Source organism: Syngnathus floridae, chromosome 15 (assembly GCF_059516105.1).
Source record: "Syngnathus floridae isolate MCC-2025c chromosome 15, RoL_Sflo_1.0, whole genome shotgun sequence".
Lineage (NCBI taxonomy): Eukaryota > Metazoa > Chordata > Actinopteri > Syngnathiformes > Syngnathidae > Syngnathus > Syngnathus floridae.
Window position 1 is genome coordinate 3520765 of NC_142427.1, and position 20039 is coordinate 3540803.

General features: G+C 49.3%; 1 protein-coding gene, 1 long non-coding RNA gene and 2 pseudogenes across 10 annotated transcripts in view; 1 reads left to right on the forward strand and 3 right to left on the reverse strand.

The window, feature by feature from the left end:
• The window catches only part of nbeaa (neurobeachin a), a 35925-nt gene extending 32783 nt beyond the window's left edge, over positions 1–3142 (reverse strand). For all 8 annotated transcript variants that reach the window (XM_088397566.1, XM_088397561.1, XM_088397564.1 and 5 more), the window contains exons 1-2: positions 2899–3142; positions 1987–2672 (exon numbers count right to left, since the gene is read on the reverse strand). In XM_088397566.1, coding sequence (XP_088253692.1) covers positions 1987–2238 — 252 coding nt within the window. In that variant the 5' untranslated portion in view covers positions 2239–2672; positions 2899–3142. The remainder of the gene's footprint in view (positions 1–1986; positions 2673–2898) is intronic.
• Positions 1747–19727, forward strand: LOC148385892 (uncharacterized). The gene is made up of 2 exons (XR_015862887.1): positions 1747–3398; positions 19381–19727. It is a non-coding gene; the product is annotated as an uncharacterized LOC148385892 (long non-coding RNA).
• On the reverse strand, positions 4305–10037 carry LOC148385893 (stAR-related lipid transfer protein 13-like; annotated as a pseudogene). The gene is made up of 14 exons (XR_015863240.1): positions 10023–10037; positions 9794–9926; positions 9299–9380; positions 9140–9203; positions 7797–8937; positions 7251–7409; positions 6931–7090; positions 6652–6850; positions 6365–6578; positions 6160–6274; positions 5662–5913; positions 5311–5528; positions 5061–5240; positions 4305–5000 (listed from the first exon to the last, which is right to left on the reverse strand). The product of XR_015863240.1 is annotated as an stAR-related lipid transfer protein 13-like (transcript).
• LOC148385894 (signal peptidase complex subunit 3 pseudogene) lies at positions 11379–12322 on the reverse strand (annotated as a pseudogene).
• Positions 19728–20039: the final 312 nt, after the last annotated feature.

A 20039-nucleotide genomic window follows, 5' to 3' on the forward strand; every position in this document is an offset into this window, starting at 1 on the left:
GTCCGAAAATTACGGTAGATACAGCGCCTACTTAGCCAAGAGGAGATTAAGCGCCTTTTTCAGCAAAAACGGCAGCTCGTGAGCACTCTGAGAGCACGGTTGCCATGACAACTGGGATGCCAACAATAATAGCTAACTGCGTGCGGGGGGGGGCGCTACCTTCTTTCTTCCTTCGTGCTCGGCCACACGTTGCATGGCAAGCATATGGGACGGGCCATCGGTTACGCCGCCGTGACACAATCGATACGGCGGTCGGCGGCACCTCTGTGGTCGTGGGGTTAGCGGATTTGAGGGTTTCCCTCCGCTTTGTCTTAATTAAGAAAGCGAGCCATGAGCAAGTGGACACAGGGGGTCCATCGCTGCCCTGTTTGGGAGGAGCGGCGCTCATTCTGGGAACGTGAACTTGGGAAGAACCTGGCATGCATGTGGCAATCGAATGGAGGAGCGCATGGTGGCTCCTGGCTCCACTTATCAGTTTTGCCCCCTGTCTTCTTTTCCAGGTGTGACTGGACTGTGCGAAAGGGACCCACGGGGTCAGGATGACAGAGGGGCAGGTTTTGAACGGCGTAGAGTGGGCGTAACCCATTTTTTCACATTTTGCTCAGAATTTGGTCACCTGTCTGTTACGGTCACGCGAGTCGCTCCCCTTTCACACTTTTGTGTCGCCGGCGACACAGAACGAAGGTGCGCGTTTCTCGGATTCTGAGGACTGACTGGCGTATCACGTAGCACACAGTACACCGTGTTCTTATGGGCCCGCTTCCAAGAGTTACGAGCACAAAGCTGGGCATCCAACAACACTTTGCATGTGGACGCTAGCAACAAGGCAAAGTGACTGTTCAATCAGGCAGGCACGGGAGGAGACTCAGCATCAGCGCACCTCTCCAAGCTGCCATCTGCGAGCACTCAGATGACATTTAGCCGTAAGCGGCCGCTCTGACCTCGTCCCTGCGCTTCCTCTGCATGATTCGAGGCACACTGCAGCATCCTTCCACCTCCGCATCAAAGACCCCCCCCCCCTCCCCAGACACCCCCACTTTCTCCCCAGAGCCCCTACTCCACCGCTTTTCCACCTGCTTTTAAATGCAAGGCACAGCCCTGGTCGACCGGTGCTTTGGATTAGCCTGTGCAGCGTTTTTTCGGGGGGGGGGAGACGACACAGGGAGGGGGTTGTCGGTCTATCTGGGAGGAGCAGAGCAAGGGGGGGGCGGCAGCGGCAGAATGGTAGAGTCCAGCTGTTTGCTGGCTGTCCTTCATTTAAATAGGCCACAGTGGCAAAAGAGGAGATAAAACCAGCAAGAAACATGGCTGACCTGAGGTCAGCTCTTGAGCTAAAAACAACATGGCCGCTCACATGCATGTATGATGCATAGAGGAAGGGGAGTAGCATAGCTTAGCAGCAGCGACTGTTTCGTGAGCCAAAAAAGCGGGATTCAAATCTGATAGGGTGACGGCTGCATTACAAGCTCCACATTAACAATGATGGGGGGGTTGTACACGTGTCCATGTGTGCCACCCTGAACCTCACTTTTTGCCATGGATGGGGCCTTGTGCAATCCCCCCCCTCTCTAGCCAAAAACCTTACGAGCCTCCTCCTATCAACCACAATGGATGCATAACGATGGATAGCGTCGTCATGCTAAGTGGGCCTTTGTTCATTTTGGTGCCATTTTGACACCACCTGCACCAGGCAGCAGGAAAAAAAAGGGGGGAGGGGGGGAGGTCTTTTATCGGCGCCATTAAGTCACCAATGGCCGCTCCTGATCAGGATGAGGAAGAGGATGAGAGGGGAGCGAGGGAGGGACGCAAACGCTCACTTGAGCGATTAAAATTCACATTAAATGGTCGAACTCCATGAACAGAAGAAAAAACAAATGACATCATCCCTTCAACGAGAGTCAAGAGGCGTCAAATAAAACATGGAGGATTCATTGTGCGTGATGGAGGTGGCGTTGGGGGGGGGGGGGGGGGGTGCGATACACTCACCAGGTTGAGAACAGTCTCCACGATGTCCCGGTTGCTCACCTCGCCGACCTGGATGAGGCCCACCAGCACAGCGAATTTCATCTGGATATTCCTGATCGGGACGGTGGGGTTGATGACACCGGCCGGCAGCACCACGGGACCCGCGGCGGACGACGGCATCCTCTCCCCCGGAAGAGGCGGTTGCGGCGGTGAAGAGGAGGCAGAGTCTGCGGGCGCCAGCGAACAAGCCGAATGCAGCTTGTCGCTCGACATTTTCCACCCCTCTCTTCAGAGGAGGGGACGGGAACGGGTGTCTAGCACCTGCCCTACAAGCTGAGGCTCCGCGGCAGCGGAGACAAACACATCCACCACGCGGGAGGAACCGCACTGGGAGCGGGCGAACGTTCACAAGCGACGCGGCTGTCCTCGCACCGTGCTCGGCTTCATACGGCTGGGTGATGGTGGTGTGGGGGGGTCGGGCTCTCTCTCCTCCCGGCCGCGTACGACTCACTTGCTCGCTCGCTCTCTGTCAGTCAGCTAGGTCGACGCCAGCGTCCAACAGCGCCATGTTGACGCCCCCTGGCTGCGGTGGGCCGCTGTTGACCGCACATGCGCATGCGCACTTGGACCCCCTGGTAGCTCGCGTCCTCAGTCCCGAGGCGCGCGTGCACGCGCACGTAGCTGTCCTAGTGCGAATGATGCCGTCACTATATGAGAAATGTTCAAAATACTGTTACACAATTAGACACAATAAAAGATACAGTACTTATTTTACTTAACCACGTTGAATCTATTAATTACATACATTTTCTTTATATGACACACAATGCGTCAACTAAGATGATACAATAAGATGTTTTTTAATGAATACAACAAATCAATAAAATACCATTAGTTATTTCTAGTAGCCTACTAGTAGCAGCTGCTTAGTACCTTTATTGCCTAGATGGCTCACGGTGCATTGCTTCCTATAGCAGGTCACATCTGCTGGAAGTCAGATCACTTCACAATGAGGAAAGGATGTCTGCGTTTGCAAGTGCCTGCCTGTGTGTTTGTGTCAGAATGGGTTTTCACTACATGCAGCCGCCACTCGTGATGTTCCGCCACTCGCTTCCTTGAGATGCGGTCTGCTGACAGGGTCGGCATCGCGGTGATATTCTCTGGCCTTACTTCGAGTGCGTGTGTGAGTGTGTGTGCGTGCGCGCGTGTGTCACACTCTTTTGTCATATGACACAAAGGCTTATAAAGCTTTGTCTTGAGTAAGACAAAGGGTTCTTGCTGCAGGGCGCCTCAGTTCTGACTCTGTCTGCTGATTGGCTGGAACTCTTGCCCTTCGTTCTGTTGCATCCATTCACCAAGAGCTCGGTCCCCTTTCAGGGTTGCAGAGTGTTGGTTTGAAGTGGCTTTGCCAGAGTGGACAGGAAGTGACACAAGTAGGCAACATGCACTTGACTGGAAGTTGATGTCTGTTGTGACAGAGAATAACTCCGACATGGATGGATGAATGGATGGATGAATGGATGGAGGGATGGACGGACGGACGGATGGATGGATGGATGGATGGATGGATGGATGGATGGATGGATGGATGGATGGATGGATGGATGGATGAATGGATGAAAAGATGAACGACAGATAGCTGATTAATTGCTGGTTGAAGACTGAATGGGTGGATCGATGATGGCTATATTGATACGCCAATACTGAAGCTGGACAGTCGCGTAGTTGGCTGGATGTCCAATTGAGGTGGATGAACTGATTGACAACATAAATGAATGGATTGGTTGATGAAGTTCAATGGATGATGAAGGTCATTGGATGGACCGATGAGTGACACTAGAGGGAATTTAAAGACGGCCGGTGGGTTTTTAGATGGCTATCGAGAGAGATGGATGGAGGTATTGATACACAAATAAAAGGATAAATGCGGAGTCCGATGTCCGGATGGTAGCTGGATGTATCCATTATGTTGGCACGACAACAGCGCTATTATGTGGACACACAGAGAATGATTATTCCCGATCTGATACAGATCGTCATCAATGTAAACGCTGCATCTACGTTGCATTGAGGTTCACGCATGATCAAATCAGTTGTCATTTGTTGTCTTTATGCAGGGAATAGATTCAGGACATATCCACGATGATGAGTGCTCCATAATGCTTGAAAAAAAACATCAATTCGATTTTTTGGTTGCTTGAGTTACTAGAACCTAAATATTTTTCAGAAATATCATTGTTATATATTCCAAAAATTTAGGCTGAGCTTTTGCTGTCACATGAGCAAATATGCTCAGTGTTTGAGTCGTAAAAAAGAAATGAATATAACCCTTGTTGTTTTGTATCATTTTATTTAAAATTAGGAATTCTGTGGCAACGGATCATATCACAGCGTTGCCATAGCGATGCAGGCTCCGCCTTAGAAGCACTAGCAACAAAGCATTCGTTTGTTTCTTATTGCTTACTGTTAGCATATCAATATGATAGCAACACACTTACAAGTTATTATTCGCAACACACACACACGCATGCAAATTTTCACTCTTACACACACTTTCACATGCGTGCCCTCACTCTCACACACATTTACTATGTATCATACTGACACATTCCACACACGCACTGTTCTTAGTGATCTCTCTCACTTGCACACACAATTCCTCTCGCAGGCACATCCTCTCGCACTTTCACACATACTCACACAGACGCACACCCAGAAGTACGTGCCTGCGCACACATCATGCTTCCCGGAAGCATCATCATCACATGTCTTCGACTTGACAATGAAAAGTGGAACTCTTCGCTTTTTTTTACCTTTTCGGTAAGTCCAGAATGTCCCATTCACAAATGACATTAAAACAGCATGAGCGAGGATGAACAATAAAAAGTCTACCAACGGCGACGGTACGCAGACGTGTTCTTGTACCGTGCAGTTCTCACCGGCCGGGTGCACCGAGGAACGAGGCTCGGATCCTCTGCGCCTCGTTGGAGCACAGGTGGCCGTACGCCTTTTTGTACCATTCCGGAGCGCGCCCCCTGCAGGCCACAAGCGAGAATGACAAGAAAATCAGAACAAATCAGGGTTGTTTGTCCTACCTAAGGTCTACCCTGGACAAGTGTGTCAGTCTGGTTCTGGTCGGCACACCGCAGGGCTCCAGCAGGTAATGGGACTCCAGGACCACAGCCCGTACTGCCGGCACACGCGGGACATGGTCGCGATCCACCGACACACACACCAACGCAGAGCAACCTTTCACGGGGTCTGAACGCCATGACCTGACGTGAGGCAGGATGGCGACGGACGTGTGACGGCACGCCTCAGCTGGGAAAGCGTTCACGTGAGTACCTGAGCAGCACAAAGTCCGAGAGGGGCTGCGACGGCATGTTGACACAGGAGAACCGGTACACGTCCATTTGCTTGTCCAGCGCTTCCAAGACTTCTTCCTGCTCAAGCGCTATCTGCCAGAGGGGCCGCTCTCGCAGCAGCCGGTGAAGAACCTCAGCGGGTGCGGCCTCCACCTCCGTGCTGACGCGCCAACGCCGAAGAGGAGTACCATCAGCCACCTGAAGGCCTGACCCCATCAACTTGAGACTCGGGCTTTAGTGCCACTGCTTACGCAAGCAACAATGCGCTCATGTGCCCGCCTGCTTTGGATTTGAGTGTGTACTGAGAGGCGAGTGCTGATGGAGTCAGAACCTTTTTGCAGGACAGTTCCACATGTTCTCCCGCCGGTCGACATGTCCAGGCTTTACTCTTGTCTCGGCTCTCTTTGACAAGGTTGCGGATCAGCTTGCGCATGTGTGCATGGTAGGATCCATCGTCTGGCTCATCTTCATCGTCCCCCTCGTCTTCGTCCCTGTCCACCCAACGCACCCCACCCAGCTCGTCCAGCGGTGGCGCCGCAAGCACGGCTTCCGCGTAGGACCGGCTTACCATCTCGTCCGGGATCTGTGGGAGGAGCATTACATGAGTTTCACTCCATCATGTGAGCAACTGCCAAGCGGTCCGCCAACCGCGGCTGCGTGTGCTGCCGTTGGCTGGCTGCCAGTCTCGCGAGACTAGAGCTCGAAAGCGGTCCGAGGCTTTTGGCCTTAAATGGAGTCTTTAGCGGTAGTCAAATATGGAGGAGCCCCAAAGAGGGGCTGGCCTTTCTGCTCATGAAGGAGAGAGAAAGGAAAGAGAAAGACAGCAGACCTGAAAAAGGCGCTGACACTCGGTGATCATGTGAGCCAGGCCTTGAGTGGCGGCCATGTTCTCGTCCAAGTCTTTCTGATCGGGTCGGCCACTGGCGTGCTTTCGCTGGATGGACCTTGGGCGTCAATCATCAGAAGAACAACAGACAATGTCAATGGGAGGGTGGGGGTTACAGTTAGGGTTAGCAAAAGCAGCGATGGCGTACCTCGGTGGGAGCGCGCCGCTCCTGGTCAGACTGAGGTGGAAGAGGGACGGCGCCAGGCAGACAGCGAGGTTGGCAGCAGTCATCTGGTTTTGGTCCACCTGAGCCGCCTCGTCGCACAAAAAGCAGAGCAGCGTCTGTAGCGCCTGCCGGTTCTTGTCCGCCATCAGTAAGATGGCCGCTCGCAGCGCCTGCAGACGCTGCTCCTCGGGCACATCTGCGGGGGCCAAGGCAACGTCAGCGTGCGCTCGGCAAGCGTTCAAAGTCTCGGCCCGTAGCCTGCCATGTACACTGGTAGATGTGCAGGAAGGTTTGGCCCAGCTTGTTGCTCAGCAGCGGTTCCAGAAGGTCCCGGAAGAACTGCTTGAGCATGTCGGCCACGTCGTAAGCCGACTGCTCCTCACAGTTGACGGCATCGGGCGAGGCGTCGCACTGCTGACGCAGCATTTGGATACGAGACTTCACGCCGGACTTGCGGAACAGGCCCACCTGGAGGGAAAGTGGCCAATGAGCATTTGTTGCGGCAAAACGTGGGCTTTGCCTTGGAAAGGTCTCCAGGTCACGAGTACCTGTTCCAGACCGCACCTCCTGAGGTGTGCCAGGGCTTGCTGAAGGCCAAGGGGCAGCGGGAAGCCGCACCGGCGGACGTGCACCATAAGTGGGACCCCAAACACGCTCTTGTCTTTGGGGTCTGGAGACTTCGTACGCTTCATGAATTTGGGCACAGACCTGCACAAAAACACGAGGCAGAGCACGTTTCAATGGAGCTTCTTGCTCAGCAAACGTTTCAATGGAGCCTCTTACTCAGCAAACGTTTCAACGGAGCCTCTTGCTCAGCAAACGTTTCAACAGAGACTCTTGTTCAGCAAAAATCGTTTCGGGGACCCACCAGGTCCAGCCTTGCTTGTTGGACACGGGGTACTTCTCCATGATGGCGGTGAGACGCAGCAAGGAGAACCTGCGCAGCAGGCTGAGCTAAGCGGCCGACTGGCTGCTGATGTGCGGCGACCAAGACCATTGCTTGAGATGGATAGTGGTCTGTCGCACCCTGCAAACACGCAAGGGGCTTTCTGTTTTTTCTAGCGCTTGACGGGTTGTCAAAGCAATTGTCGAGACCAGCAGTTGTCAAACTGAACCCTGAAGCTGCCGACAAACCATAAAAAAAAAAATCTGTGGGCGCACAAACTCAATTGTAATACATTACAAAAAAGTGCCCTGCAATCACTGGCGGAGCTAAGGAAGGGAGGGATGGACTGCCCCCCCCCCCGAAATATGTTTGCCAGGCTAGATAATTGAGTTTTGGGTATTTTATGACTTTTCATGGATTTCTTTCCACAATTCCCTGATAATGAATTTTTGTCAGCATTTTCTGAGGAATGATTTCCATTGCCAGCGATGACAAGTTTGGCAGCCCAGGTCTCAACGCATTCCTTACTGAGGTCTTGTCAAGGAGGCCCCGACGCCGGAATCCCTTCTGTCTCGAGTGGTCCCGCTGGAATGGCTATCGTTTGGCAAGATGGGTGTGGTCCTGCCCTCGTCGTCTTCGCCGTTCTCACTGTCGGCGAGCACACTGCGGCTCCAGTGGTCCACAATCTGTTGCAGGCCACAGACGTGCTGGATGATGTCATCCAAGTGGGGGAACAGGTTGTCCTCTTTCTCCAGGTCCAGGAGGTCTCCCGTGCTGGCGTAGAGGTGGGACCCGGGGACGTTGTCATACATGCTGGCTCTGCTACCCCTCTGCGCTTTCGGGCAGGGGGGCTTGGACGGCGGACAGCCTGACCAGATGTCATCCAGGTTCATGCTTTTGGTCGAGGGAGAAGCGGCTGGGTCGGCGGAGCTTCTCCCAAGCGTGAGGCTCTCAACGGACAGCGCTTTGGGGAAAGTGCCCGGTTTATGGTCTTTGGGGACGTGGATGAGGAGGTTTTGATGCGAGCGGAAGTGGGCCCTCTGCCCGTCAAGCCCCGCGCCCTGCAGTGAGAGCTCCTGGGACTCACCGCTTCGTTTGCTGGCAGTCCGGGCTCTCAGGGGCTCACCAACGGGGCTCACGTTCATCCCGGAAAGATCGGCGTCAAGTTTGCCGCCGCAGTGGCTGACCGAGGTTTGTCCGTCTTCCCAAGCCAGGTTTTGCTCTAACTGGCTGATGGGGTTGCATTGCAGGACCCGCAGGGCCAGCGGTTCCTCCCTTTGCAGCATGGGCCTGCTAATGACCATAGGGGGTCTGCTCTAGGAGCTTTTGCGCATGGTGGACGGCCCCCAGGTGAGCATCAGCTCCATCCGCCGCTGGAACTCCTTGGCTTTGCTGCGCCCTGCCTGTCCGTGGCGGCACCCTTTGATGGGCAGCATGGGAGGTTGCGGGATGGCGGCTGGTAGGAGGCTGACAGGGACACCACTGACAGGGACGCCATCGACATGGCGTCCGCTGCCAGCTCCTGTTCGCTCAGCTCGCTCAGAGCGCTCTCGCTGCTCGCCACGCCGTCTGACAGCATGTCCTCCAGGCGGGACCAGCGGTGACTGCTCCACACAAACGTCCAACGTTTGCTGATGGCTGTCGGCTCATCTTTGTCAGCGTCTTCCCCCTGCGGATGAAGCAATTTGAAGCACTGCATCAAGAGGTCTCCTTTCGCTTTTGGGACATTTCTGTCGGGATTTATCAGCACTGCGCAAGGACTCTCGAGAGGTCCGGGAACATTTGGGTCAAGGTCCAAACTGACATAAAATCGTCAAATATTTGCTAGAGGTGGGGCCCATAAAGTAATCGAACAAACAGGTTCAACTTACTTTCTTTCTGGGGTGGCTGATGTCCAGTTTCATGGAGGCGGACTTGTTCAGTGTGTTGAGGCGACTGCAACACACACACACGCACACGGCCACCCAGGACAGTTTTTCCTCTCTGGGAATGGTCCAGTAGAGAAGTTGGAAAGCAGGCGAGAAGCTTACCGCGACAGAGGCTCCACCAGGTCTCCATCCAAAAAGTCGTGGTCTCTTTTCACCGCGGAAATATTGATGGGAAACTGAGCATCTGAGAGAAGGAGAGACTTGCCGGGAGTCTTTTTTGTCTTTTCTCTAAGTGATCTTCTGTAATACTCTTCCATTTCTCGCCAGTAAGCGCAAAGGCAATTCAAAATGGAATCTTAGCAAGTTTCTCCTCCAAACTGCTCGTTTCCGTTTCTTTTCCAGAGTAATATTCATTCAGCACAGTCAAAATGGCCGCCTGAACGCTTACAAATGAACAATGGCATGAGTGAATGTGACCGGAAACGAGAGGGAGAAGAACGCTGCTGGAGTCCCAGTTGTGATTACGAGGCCTTTCCCATGACCCCCGACAGCTCGTCCGTCCCCTTCTTCTAGCCAGGAAGCGCAAAGAGCAGACGAGACAAGTGGACAAGTGGAAGGAATAGTGGAAAGCCAAACAAAAGCGCTCAAGAGCGTTACCTTCGTACAGCTGCGCATACTGAGGGAATCCAGCAGCTCTCAGCCAATCGCACGCCTCCTTGGCCTCCAGCTCTGCCAGGTGGAAAACCACATACAGATGATGGACGGGGGTGCAACGTTCCACGGCGACGCTCTGTGAATTTTCAGTGATGATGCCACGAGTGGGACAGTAGGAACTCGTCAAGGCTTTTATTGACACCTTAACATTAACTAACTAGCAAGTACTAACTAACTGTTTCACCATGGCAACAAGGCCCATTCATGACTCTTACAACCGCCTGCTTTCCTGCTTTCGTCCGCTGGCGTGTTTGACGCTCATAAGCGTGTCAAAGCACTCCACCTACTTTTGTGCTGGTGCTGGATTCTGTCCACAATTTAGGGAGCGCGTTATCTGCGCCTCATGGCAAAAGCCTTTGCCAATCACCTGTTATCCAATTGACTCACCGCGTGCTCGTTTGATTTCTTCAGATTTAGGAAAATGCTGAGACACTGAAGCAGAAATTAGACTTACACAGGTTGGTTGAGTTCAATCACAATTCTTGTCAAGAAAGCTCTGTTTTCAGGAAAGTACAATACAGCGCTGGGCCCTTCAAGAGCGGAAAGTCTCCATTCAGAAAAGGCAACATTCAAGGTTTTTTGGTCAGCTTATGTATATTCAGTTGCACATGCCAGTGTGGGCCGAGTTTGATGGGTGATGAGTCTTTGGGGCGGGGCAAGTTCGCAGGAGAGTCTGATTCCATGGGAGTGGGTCCGTGGGGTCGGGTGCTGATTACGGGCGATTCGATGTGCGGGGGCTGTTGTTTTCCTTTCCGTCTTTCAGCCTTGACGATCATCTTTGGCTTGGCTGTCTCCCTCTGGCACCTGCTGGTTTTATTTCCAAGTGACCTTCCTGTAAACATTCTCCTCCATTCTTGCACATACACTGTCGCACCTCATCCATTCATCATTCTTTCAATTTTGTCATTTTGTACGGAATGATGTGAGCTTTTGGCTGTGACATCATTGACGTATTTATCAATGTTCCCTGTCTATGCAAAGTTTGCACTCACCACTTACCATCTTTTTGTTTCTTTGTTCTTTTGATCTCCATGTACTTGCTTACGTCATCATATTCTTAGTTTAATCATGCTTTCAACCGTATCTTTTCTTTGTTAGGCAAAATATTTCCCTCTGTCCAGAACGTTCGGTAGTCATCGAAAACGGGCGTCTAGCATTAGTCAACACGTAAGATACAATCAAGTACTGAACATTTTTAGACGACTTTGGCAGTGTCCGTGATTTAGAAAATCATCAGGCATGCATTGAGCAGTTCCTTAAGGGTCATGAAGCTATTCAGGCAATATATCAAAAAACATTTGTTATTTTCAAAGTGCTCAGAAATATATATACAATATCAGATCATAAAGTTATAAAAACCTTTCTCATTACCACTCATCAAAAATGTCTAGTTATGTCTTCTTTATTGACTTGGTGTGTAGGTATAATGATATGCTTAAAGTGTTTCTTACACAAAGTGTTTTCTTACACAAAGCCCTCTCAAAGAAGACTTGATGTTGTAAACTGAAAAAGAATAGACACAAGAGGGTGCAGCAAAATGTTCCTTTATTCCACAGCCATACGTGATGATTGTACAAAGCCCGCAAATCAAGAATGGGCAGTAAACGCCAAGCTTCAACTTTGTGTCTCACAAATAGCTGGTGGGAGTCTCATATGTCTTGGGAAAGGGCAGACTGGTGTATCCATTCCCGGGTACAATGGCCAGACTTCCAGCGACGGGAATGACGTTCCAGGACAGCGTCAGGGTGATGTTCTCGTGGGCCCTCAGTCCGTTTCCGTCATCGCAGAAGAAGTATTTGGATTTTTGGTCTCTGAGGTACAGCGTGTCTTTTCCTCGATAGACAGTCTTGTCCCAAAGCATCACCTGGTTCAAAGCATTTTTCGGTGTCGCGTACTCGGCAAACACAAAGATGTAGAGCTGTAGGACATTCCAGTTGAATACCGGCTGCAAATCCACCGAGAGGTCAAAGGTGATGTAAACCATATCACAGGGCTCCCCGAATCCGGTCACGTTGTAGACATTTCTCAGCATGACTTTGGTGGCACGGATGTCCACGGGAACGCTTGTGTCGATCAACACGGTGGTGATATAACAGCCGAAGGCTAAGGTCATCATGACGTTGGTCGAGAAGTCGAAACAGTTGTTGGCTCTCGAACAAACAGAGTTCATGGCTTTGAAGGTGAAGATCGGCACCAGTCGAAATAAGGCAAGCGCATCCGTATGGCAGCCTCTCTCATATGACAGACACCGCTTCGCTCGGTATCGGAAGTGGCTTTCATATGTCACCGCGATGCTCGGTGCTGGGAGCACGTCGCGGATTGGCTGTAGCTTCGCCAAACACGGAAGTGACGTGTGAAGCTTCCGAGCAAAGACATTTCACCAGCATTATATTTACGTCGTTATTTTGCGCGTTTATGTCGCTCTAACATAAAATTGACTGACTGAATCATGCCTAACCTTGAAAGTTGAGTTGTGTCCTGCAGGAGAAGAAAAAACAAAGGGGAAAAAAATAATTAAGTGACGTTTCCACAATGCTTTGAATTGTATTTTATGATTACAAATACCGAGTTGAAAATACCAAGATGGAAAAAATGAAGCATTGATCAAGGTGTTAGCATTGCTAACATACAGGGAGACAGTGGTAGCTCAATATACAAATGTAATTGGTTCATACTTTTACAATGACATACTAGGATAATCGAGCAAGAAGGAAAAAAATGACAAGACTGGGATGAGATTTCAACATCATCACGACCAGATTAAGTCACAGTGCCGAGATTGAAAGTCAATATTTCCTAACTAGTCAAAAACAGCTTTTAATTATACAGTAGTCACAATGCACAACTGTAGTACTAATGACAATTGATCATAATATTTTTAATGTTATTTAACTTTATACTAAACTTCAACACTACAAAGAACGCACAATTGAGAATGGGTGTGTGGTATACCAAACTTCAACACTACAAAGAATGCACAATTGAGAATGGGTGTGCGCGACACAAATCATTTGCTCCTGGATGGTTCTTTTGTATGAGATCAGGTATAAGTTATTTTGTCATCTGGCATGAGAGAAGACACCTGCATTTTGAACTTCAGTGCTCAGTACTTAACCAAAAGCACAATACAAAATACATAAGCAGAGTAATCATAATTAAACAAGCCATTGACTAAATACAGAAAGAGTGACATTGAGTGACCAAAATTAATCACCGTTTCAAAACCATCATCACAGGAACCTGAAATAGAATCGCTTTATCATGATTATAACATATAAAATTGATTGACTGAATCATTGTTATATGACCACAGTATTTTTAAAAGCCAGAACATGTCTACTTTATATCTAAATTTAGACATGATTTTTAATCTCATGACAGCCTCAAATGTCAGCATGATGCCATATGATTACTTTTAATCCCTTCATGATTTAAAATCTCACCTCACGTTTGGATGGCGAGTTGTGTTATTCATTCATAAACAGCAACGACAACAGAAAAAATGTTCTATGCATACATTTCATTGACATTTGTACAATGCTGTGAACAAATACATTGTAGTTACAAATACTATGTTAACTGTAGCAATAAAAATAAAATATTGAAAAAATATAGAATAATAAACCATTGGCTATGTTGGGGAGCCTGAGGACTGTATTTGGCCGGGGCTGGGATGTCTATGCTCTATTCAGCCCCAGGTGTCGGTCAGAACACAGGAGGGAAGACGTGGTTTGGTTTTGATTGCTTTACTGAATCATGAGGGCATACAGGCAAATTGGCGAAGGCACACGTTTTGTCATAATAATATGAGAGCAGGTGTTCATATAGTAGTGTTCATGGGTGAGTCTTTGGGTGTGTGAATGTGATTCTTGTGTACAATTATGGTATGAAGCGTGTAAAAGGTGTGTGGGATGTGTTTTATGTATGTGTGTGTGGGGGTGGGGTGTGTGTGTGGGTGGGTAGTTCTGCAACAAACACAAGTCAACGCGCGACTTCTGACGTCACACAACACTGATAGACGGTGTTGTGCTCGATTTGGTTCCCCCGTGAGATTTTGTTCCCCCTGCCGCGGGAGCGCGCACGCCCTGTTTGGAAAGCGAAAAACCGATGCCGTACGGCGTCGTACGGCGTCAGCACTATGTTGTTTTCAATAAAAACATGAAGAATTCACGTTTGCGTCAGTCAATTTTAATTTTTATAAAGGATTATTCTCATTTGATGTCTTTAAATTCATCCGCGTTCTGCCATTGAAGCATTCAAAGACCAGTCGTAAAGACGGAACACTCACTCACTTCACCAAAAAGCAACGATATAATTACGTGAGCTCTTTGCATAAACCTCGATGCAAAGAAACTCCTCCTTTTGGGTACCGTTACATGCTACAAGGAGTATATATTACAAAGGAGACTTTATTCTTAATTGTAATCATCATTCATCCATCCATTTTATTACTCAGGTATTTTCAAAGCAAATTAATATTGTTGCATTTATTAATTTGCTTTAAAATGACAGCGCAATATAATTAAAAGCTGACACTCTAGCAATGTCAAACGTGTTCATTTAAGAAAAAGCCACACACGTTTTGTGATCAAATCTTTTGAAGGAATGAGGTCGAAATACAAAAAGTCCTGCCTCGCTACAAAAACAGATATGCTCAAACCTCATTGAATAAAGTACATAAGCAGACAAGTATATTCACATATTAAATAAATAAAAGAAACATTTGAAGCATATAATTATACCTACACACCAAATCAATAAAGAAGACATAACTAGACATTTTTGATAAGTGGTGATGAGAAAGGTTTTTATAACTTTATGATCTGATATATATATTTCTGAGGACTTTGAAATAACAAATGACTTTTGATATATTGCCTAAATAGCTCAATGACCCTTAAGGAACTGTGGAATGCATGCCTGATGTTTTTTCTGTGAATCATGGACACGGCCAGAGTCGTCTTGACCGTTCAGTACTTGATTGTATCTTATGTTTTGACTAATGCTAGACGCCAGTTTTTGATTACTACTGAACGCTCTGCACAGAGGGAAATAGTTTGCCTAACAAAGAAAAGATACGGTTGAATGCGGTACGACAGTGTATGTCCAAGATTGGAGAAGAATGTTCACAGGAAGGTCACGTGGAGATAAAACCAGTGGGTGCCAGAAGGAGCCACCCGAGAACTCGGCCAAAGATGATCGCCAAGGCCGAGAGACGGGATGGAAGACAACAGCCCCCTCCACACACACACACCAACAGCCCCCCACCAACACACCGAATCGCCCATAACCAGCACCACTCCCATGGAAGCAGACTCTCCTTCGAACTTGCCCCACCCCGAAGACTCATCGCCCATCAATCCCAGCCCACAATGTGCTACTGAATATAAAACTGATCTAACAACCTTGGACTTTGCCTTTTCTGAATGGAGACTTTCCGCTCTTGAAGGGCCCAGCGCTGTATTGCACTTTCCTGAAAACAGAGCTTTTTGAACAAGAATTGTGATTGAACTCAACCAATCGGTCTAAGTCTAATTTCTGCTTCAGTGTCTTTGCATTTTCCTAAATCTGAAGAAATCAAACGAGCACGCAGTGAGTAAATTGAATAACAGGTGATTGGCAAAGGCTTTTGCCGTGAGGCGCAGATAACGCGCTCCCTAAATTGTGGACAGAATCCAACACTTTCATAACGACAATGATTTGAGTGAATTGATTTGAATGAATAATTGAGAAGAAATTTCAGTTCTGAAGGCTCCTTTTGTCCCAAGCAAAGTGAAAGGTGGTGGGATAAAAATTGTAACAGGAACGCTATAAAAAATGTCAAGGCGTGAATATTTGTGCCCCCTCCCATTTTGAGAACGGTGAGTCCTGGACATCGACTGGCTTTTTTTCTGTCTTCCTGGGGGTCTGCTCAGGTAGTGTGGCAAATTTGAACAGGTTCCCTCATTCCTGGCCCAAGTTACAGGGGGGGAACATATCCTCACGGGTGGCCCGTGAGGATATGTTCCCCCCCCTTATTTTGAGAACGGTGAGTCCTAGACTCCAGCTGTTTTTTTTCTGTCTTCCTGGGGGTCTGCTCAGGTAGTGTGGCAAATTTGAACAGGTTCCCTCATTCCTAGCCCAAGTTACAGGGGGGGAACATATCCTCACGGGTGGCCCGTGAGGATATGTTCCCCCCCCTTATTTTGAGAACGGTGAGTCCTAGACTCCAGCTGTTTTTTTTCTGTCTTCCTGGGGGTCTGCTCAGGTAGTGTGGCAAATTTGAACAGGTTCCCTCATTCCTAGCCCAAGTTACAGGGGGGGAACATATCCTCACGGGTGGCCCGTGAGGATATGTTCCCCCCCCTTATTTTGAGAACGGTGAGTCCTAAACTCCAGCTGTTTTTTTTCTGTCTTCCTGGGGGTCTGCTCAGGTAGTGTGGCAAATTTGAACAGGTTCCCTCATTCCTAGCCCAAGTTACAGGGGGGGAACATATCCTCACGGGGCACCCGTGAGGATATGTTCCCCCCCCCTTATTTTGAGAACGGTGAGTCCTAGACTCCAGCTGTTTTTTTTCCTGTCTTCCTGGGGGTCTGCTCAGGTAGTGTGGCAAATTTGAACAGGTTCCCTCATTCCTAGCCCAAGTTACAGGGGGGGAACATATCCTCACGGGTGGCCCGTGAGGATATGTTCCCCCCCCTTATTTTGAGAACGGTGAGTCCTAAACTCCAGCTGTTTTTTTTTCTGTCTTCCTGGGGGTCTGCTCAGGTAGTGTGGCAAATTTGAACAGGTTCCCTCATTCCTAGCCCAAGTTACAGGGGGGGGAACATATCCTCACGGGGCACCCGTGAGGATATGTTCCCCCCCCTTATTTTGAGAACGGTGAGTCCTAGACTCCAACTGTTTTTTTTTCTGTCTTCCTGGGGGTCTGCTCAGGTAGTGTGGCAAATTTGAACAGGTTCCCTCATTCCTAGCCCAAGTTACAGGGGGGGAACATATCCTCACGGGTGGCCCGTGAGGATATGTTCCCCCCCCTTATTTTGAGAACGGTGAGTCCTAAACTCCAGCTGTTTTTTTTTTCTGTCTTCCTGGGGGTCTGCTCAGGTAGTGTGGCAAATTTGAACAGGTTCCCTCATTCCTAGCCCAAGTTACAGGGGGGGAACATATCCTCACGGGGCACCCGTGAGGATATGTTCCCCCCCCTTATTTTGAGAACGGTGAGTCCTAGACTCCAGCTGTTTTTTTTCCTGTCTTCCTGGGGGTCTGCTCAGGTAGTGTGGCAAATTTGAACAGGTTCCCTCATTCCTAGCCCAAGTTACAGGGGGGGAACATATCCTCACGGGTGGCCCGTGAGGATATGTTCCCCCCCCTTATTTTGAGAACGGTGAGTCCTAGACTCCAGCTGTTTTTTTTAGACCGGAAGTGACCCAAATCAAACCGGAAGTGACCCCAAATGAACCGGAAGTGACCTCAGGTAAACCGGAAGTGATCCCAAATCAAACCGGAAGTGACCTTTTTAAACCGGAAGTGACCTTCTAAAACCGGAAGTGACCCCAAATAAACCGGAAGTGACCTCAGCTAGACCGGAAGTGCCTCAAATCAAACCGGAAGTGACCCAAATAGACCGGAAGTGGCCTTAATTCAACATTAACTGCCCTAAATACCGTATTTGCCGGTGTACAGGTCGACTCGGTGTATAAGTCGACCCCCTAAAATTCGACGGAAATTTACGATTTTATGATATATCCTTTGTATAAGTCGAGCTCAATTGTTGCATTATATTAAACTTCAAAATTCAATATGCGAAATTTATTGACGAAATGTGTTCAAATTCCGGGAGGCCGTGCGCATGCGGCTGTTTATAAGCACCGCGGAGGAGATCGCGGCCGGCGAGCTCGCGCACGCCACCCGGCACCAACGGGAGGCCGGAAATAGCTCCAAGCCGAGCGGATCGGCACTTTGTAAGCACCGCGGAGGAGATCGCGGCGCCTCATTGGACTTCCAGCGGCCGGCGAGCTCGCGCACCCGCCCGGCACATCCGGGAGGCCGTGCGCACGAGCCAAGTGGCCGAAAATAGCCCCCGCCGAGCGGATCGGCTGTTTATAAGCACCGCGGAGGTGGTCGCGGCGTCTCATTCGACTTCCAGCGGCCGGCGAGCTTGCGCACCCGCCCGGCACATCCGGGAGGCCGTGCGCACGAGCCAAGTGGCCGAAAATAGCCCCCGCCGAGCGGATCGGCTGTTTATAAGCACCGCGGAGGTGGTGGCGGCGCCTCATTCGACTTCCAGCGGCCGGCGAGCTCGCGCACCCGCCCGGCACATCCGGGAGGCCGTGCGCACGAGCCAAGTGGCCAAAAATAGCCCCCGCCGAGCGGATCGGCTGTTTATAAGCACCGCGGAGGTGGTGGCGGCGCCTCATTCGACTTCCAGCGGCCGGCGAGCTCGCGCACCCGCCCGGCACATCCGGGAGGCCGTGCGCACGAGCCAAGTGGCCGAAAATAGCCCCCGCCGAGCGGATCGGCTGTTTATAAGCACCGCGGAGGTGGTCGCGGCGTCTCATTCGACTTCCAGCGGCCGGCGAGCTCGCGCACCCGCCCGGCACATCCGGGAGGCCGTGCGCACGAGCCAAGTGGCCGAAAATAGCCCCCGCCGAGCGGATCGGCTGTTTATAAGCACCGCGGAGGTGGTGGCGGCGCCTCATTCGACTTCCAGCGGGCCGCGCACTCGCGCACGCCGCCCGGTTCAAATTTTCTAAGTGCAACGCACAATGAGATGCATGAGAAACGGCCTTGGTTACCATCACATTTGAAGCGATGAATACGAAGTTAAATTTTATGACTCGGTGTATAAGTCGAGGTCGATTTTTTTCGGTCGATTTTGGATCGAAAAAGGTCGACCAATACACCGGCAAATACGGTAGCTACATTAGGCGCTAACTTTTGCATTTATTGTCCAATTGAACCCGTTTCAACATTTTAACCCCAAAAGTGAACCTCCTGAAGCTGTTTTTTTTCCTTTTGTTCCAAATTTAATAAAATTGTGGCGCCATTGCTTTTTCTTTTAATTCCCATTTTTCATTCTCTATGGGGATTCAAGATTTGCTCTAACTTCTACATTATTTAACCGTTTCAACCCGTTCCAACTTTCAACTGTTCATCTTTTGCCTACCTATTCCACAACCTCCCACTTACCAAAAATTCCAAACTTTCAAATTTGAAATTCAACCAAATTCTCCAAAATTAATATTACACTTCTATTTTCCACATTTCTCAAGAAATTCAACTCATTTCAACATCATTCGGCATCATTCCCCAAGAAGTGATTCAGAGTATTCGCCTTCACACGCAATTTCTCGACATTCCCAAAATTCCCAAATTCGAAAATTTCACGTTTTCACGTAAAGGAAAATGTGTTTTTGGGAGTTTGCAAACATATTTTTTAAGGTTGTGTTAAACTTATAATCATATTAATATCTAGTATTGAAGTGCTCGTGTGGATTGGTGGGGGCCGAGGAATGTGCAGGCAAACTGCATGAACTTGTTTTCTTGGAAGTGTTGTGTATAGGCCCAGACAGGGAGTACCGGACGAGATAATCTCAAGGTCGGTGAGGATCGAGAACAACAGCACGTCTATGAGACTGGCCTTCGAGGGGAAAACTCAACCGTCTGACCTCAGCGACACCTGGACGGGGAGGAGATGGCCATCCACCAATCATCTCACAATATTTTGCATGCTTTAATATTCATATTGTGTTTCTTTAAAACTGGGCAACCCGGAAGAATGTGTCGTCTTTTGGTGGTCACAAAAACGCACGAGTTTTAGTGTGAGGGACCCGGGACCCAGGCCTGTATTAGTGCGCTTTGTCAGGAATAAATAATTGGTAAATTTGGTCTAATTGATCTACTGGTCTTCTCTTTGACAGAACGAACTCGCAAAATTGTTAGGTGCGCCAGTGTGTGGATTAGGACATAGCAATTTATGAGTTAAGTGTTGATCACAATTTGGAGTCAGATCAATAACTAGAATCCGTAACCTAACACACGTTAAAAATTCCGACAAAATTTCACGAAATTTCGTTTTTCACCTCTAATTTCTACATTTTTCGACCGATTCAACCCGTTCCAACTTCCAACTGTTCATCTTTTGCCTACCTATTCCACAACTTCCCACTTACAAAAAAATTCCAAATTTTCAAATTTGAAATTCAACCA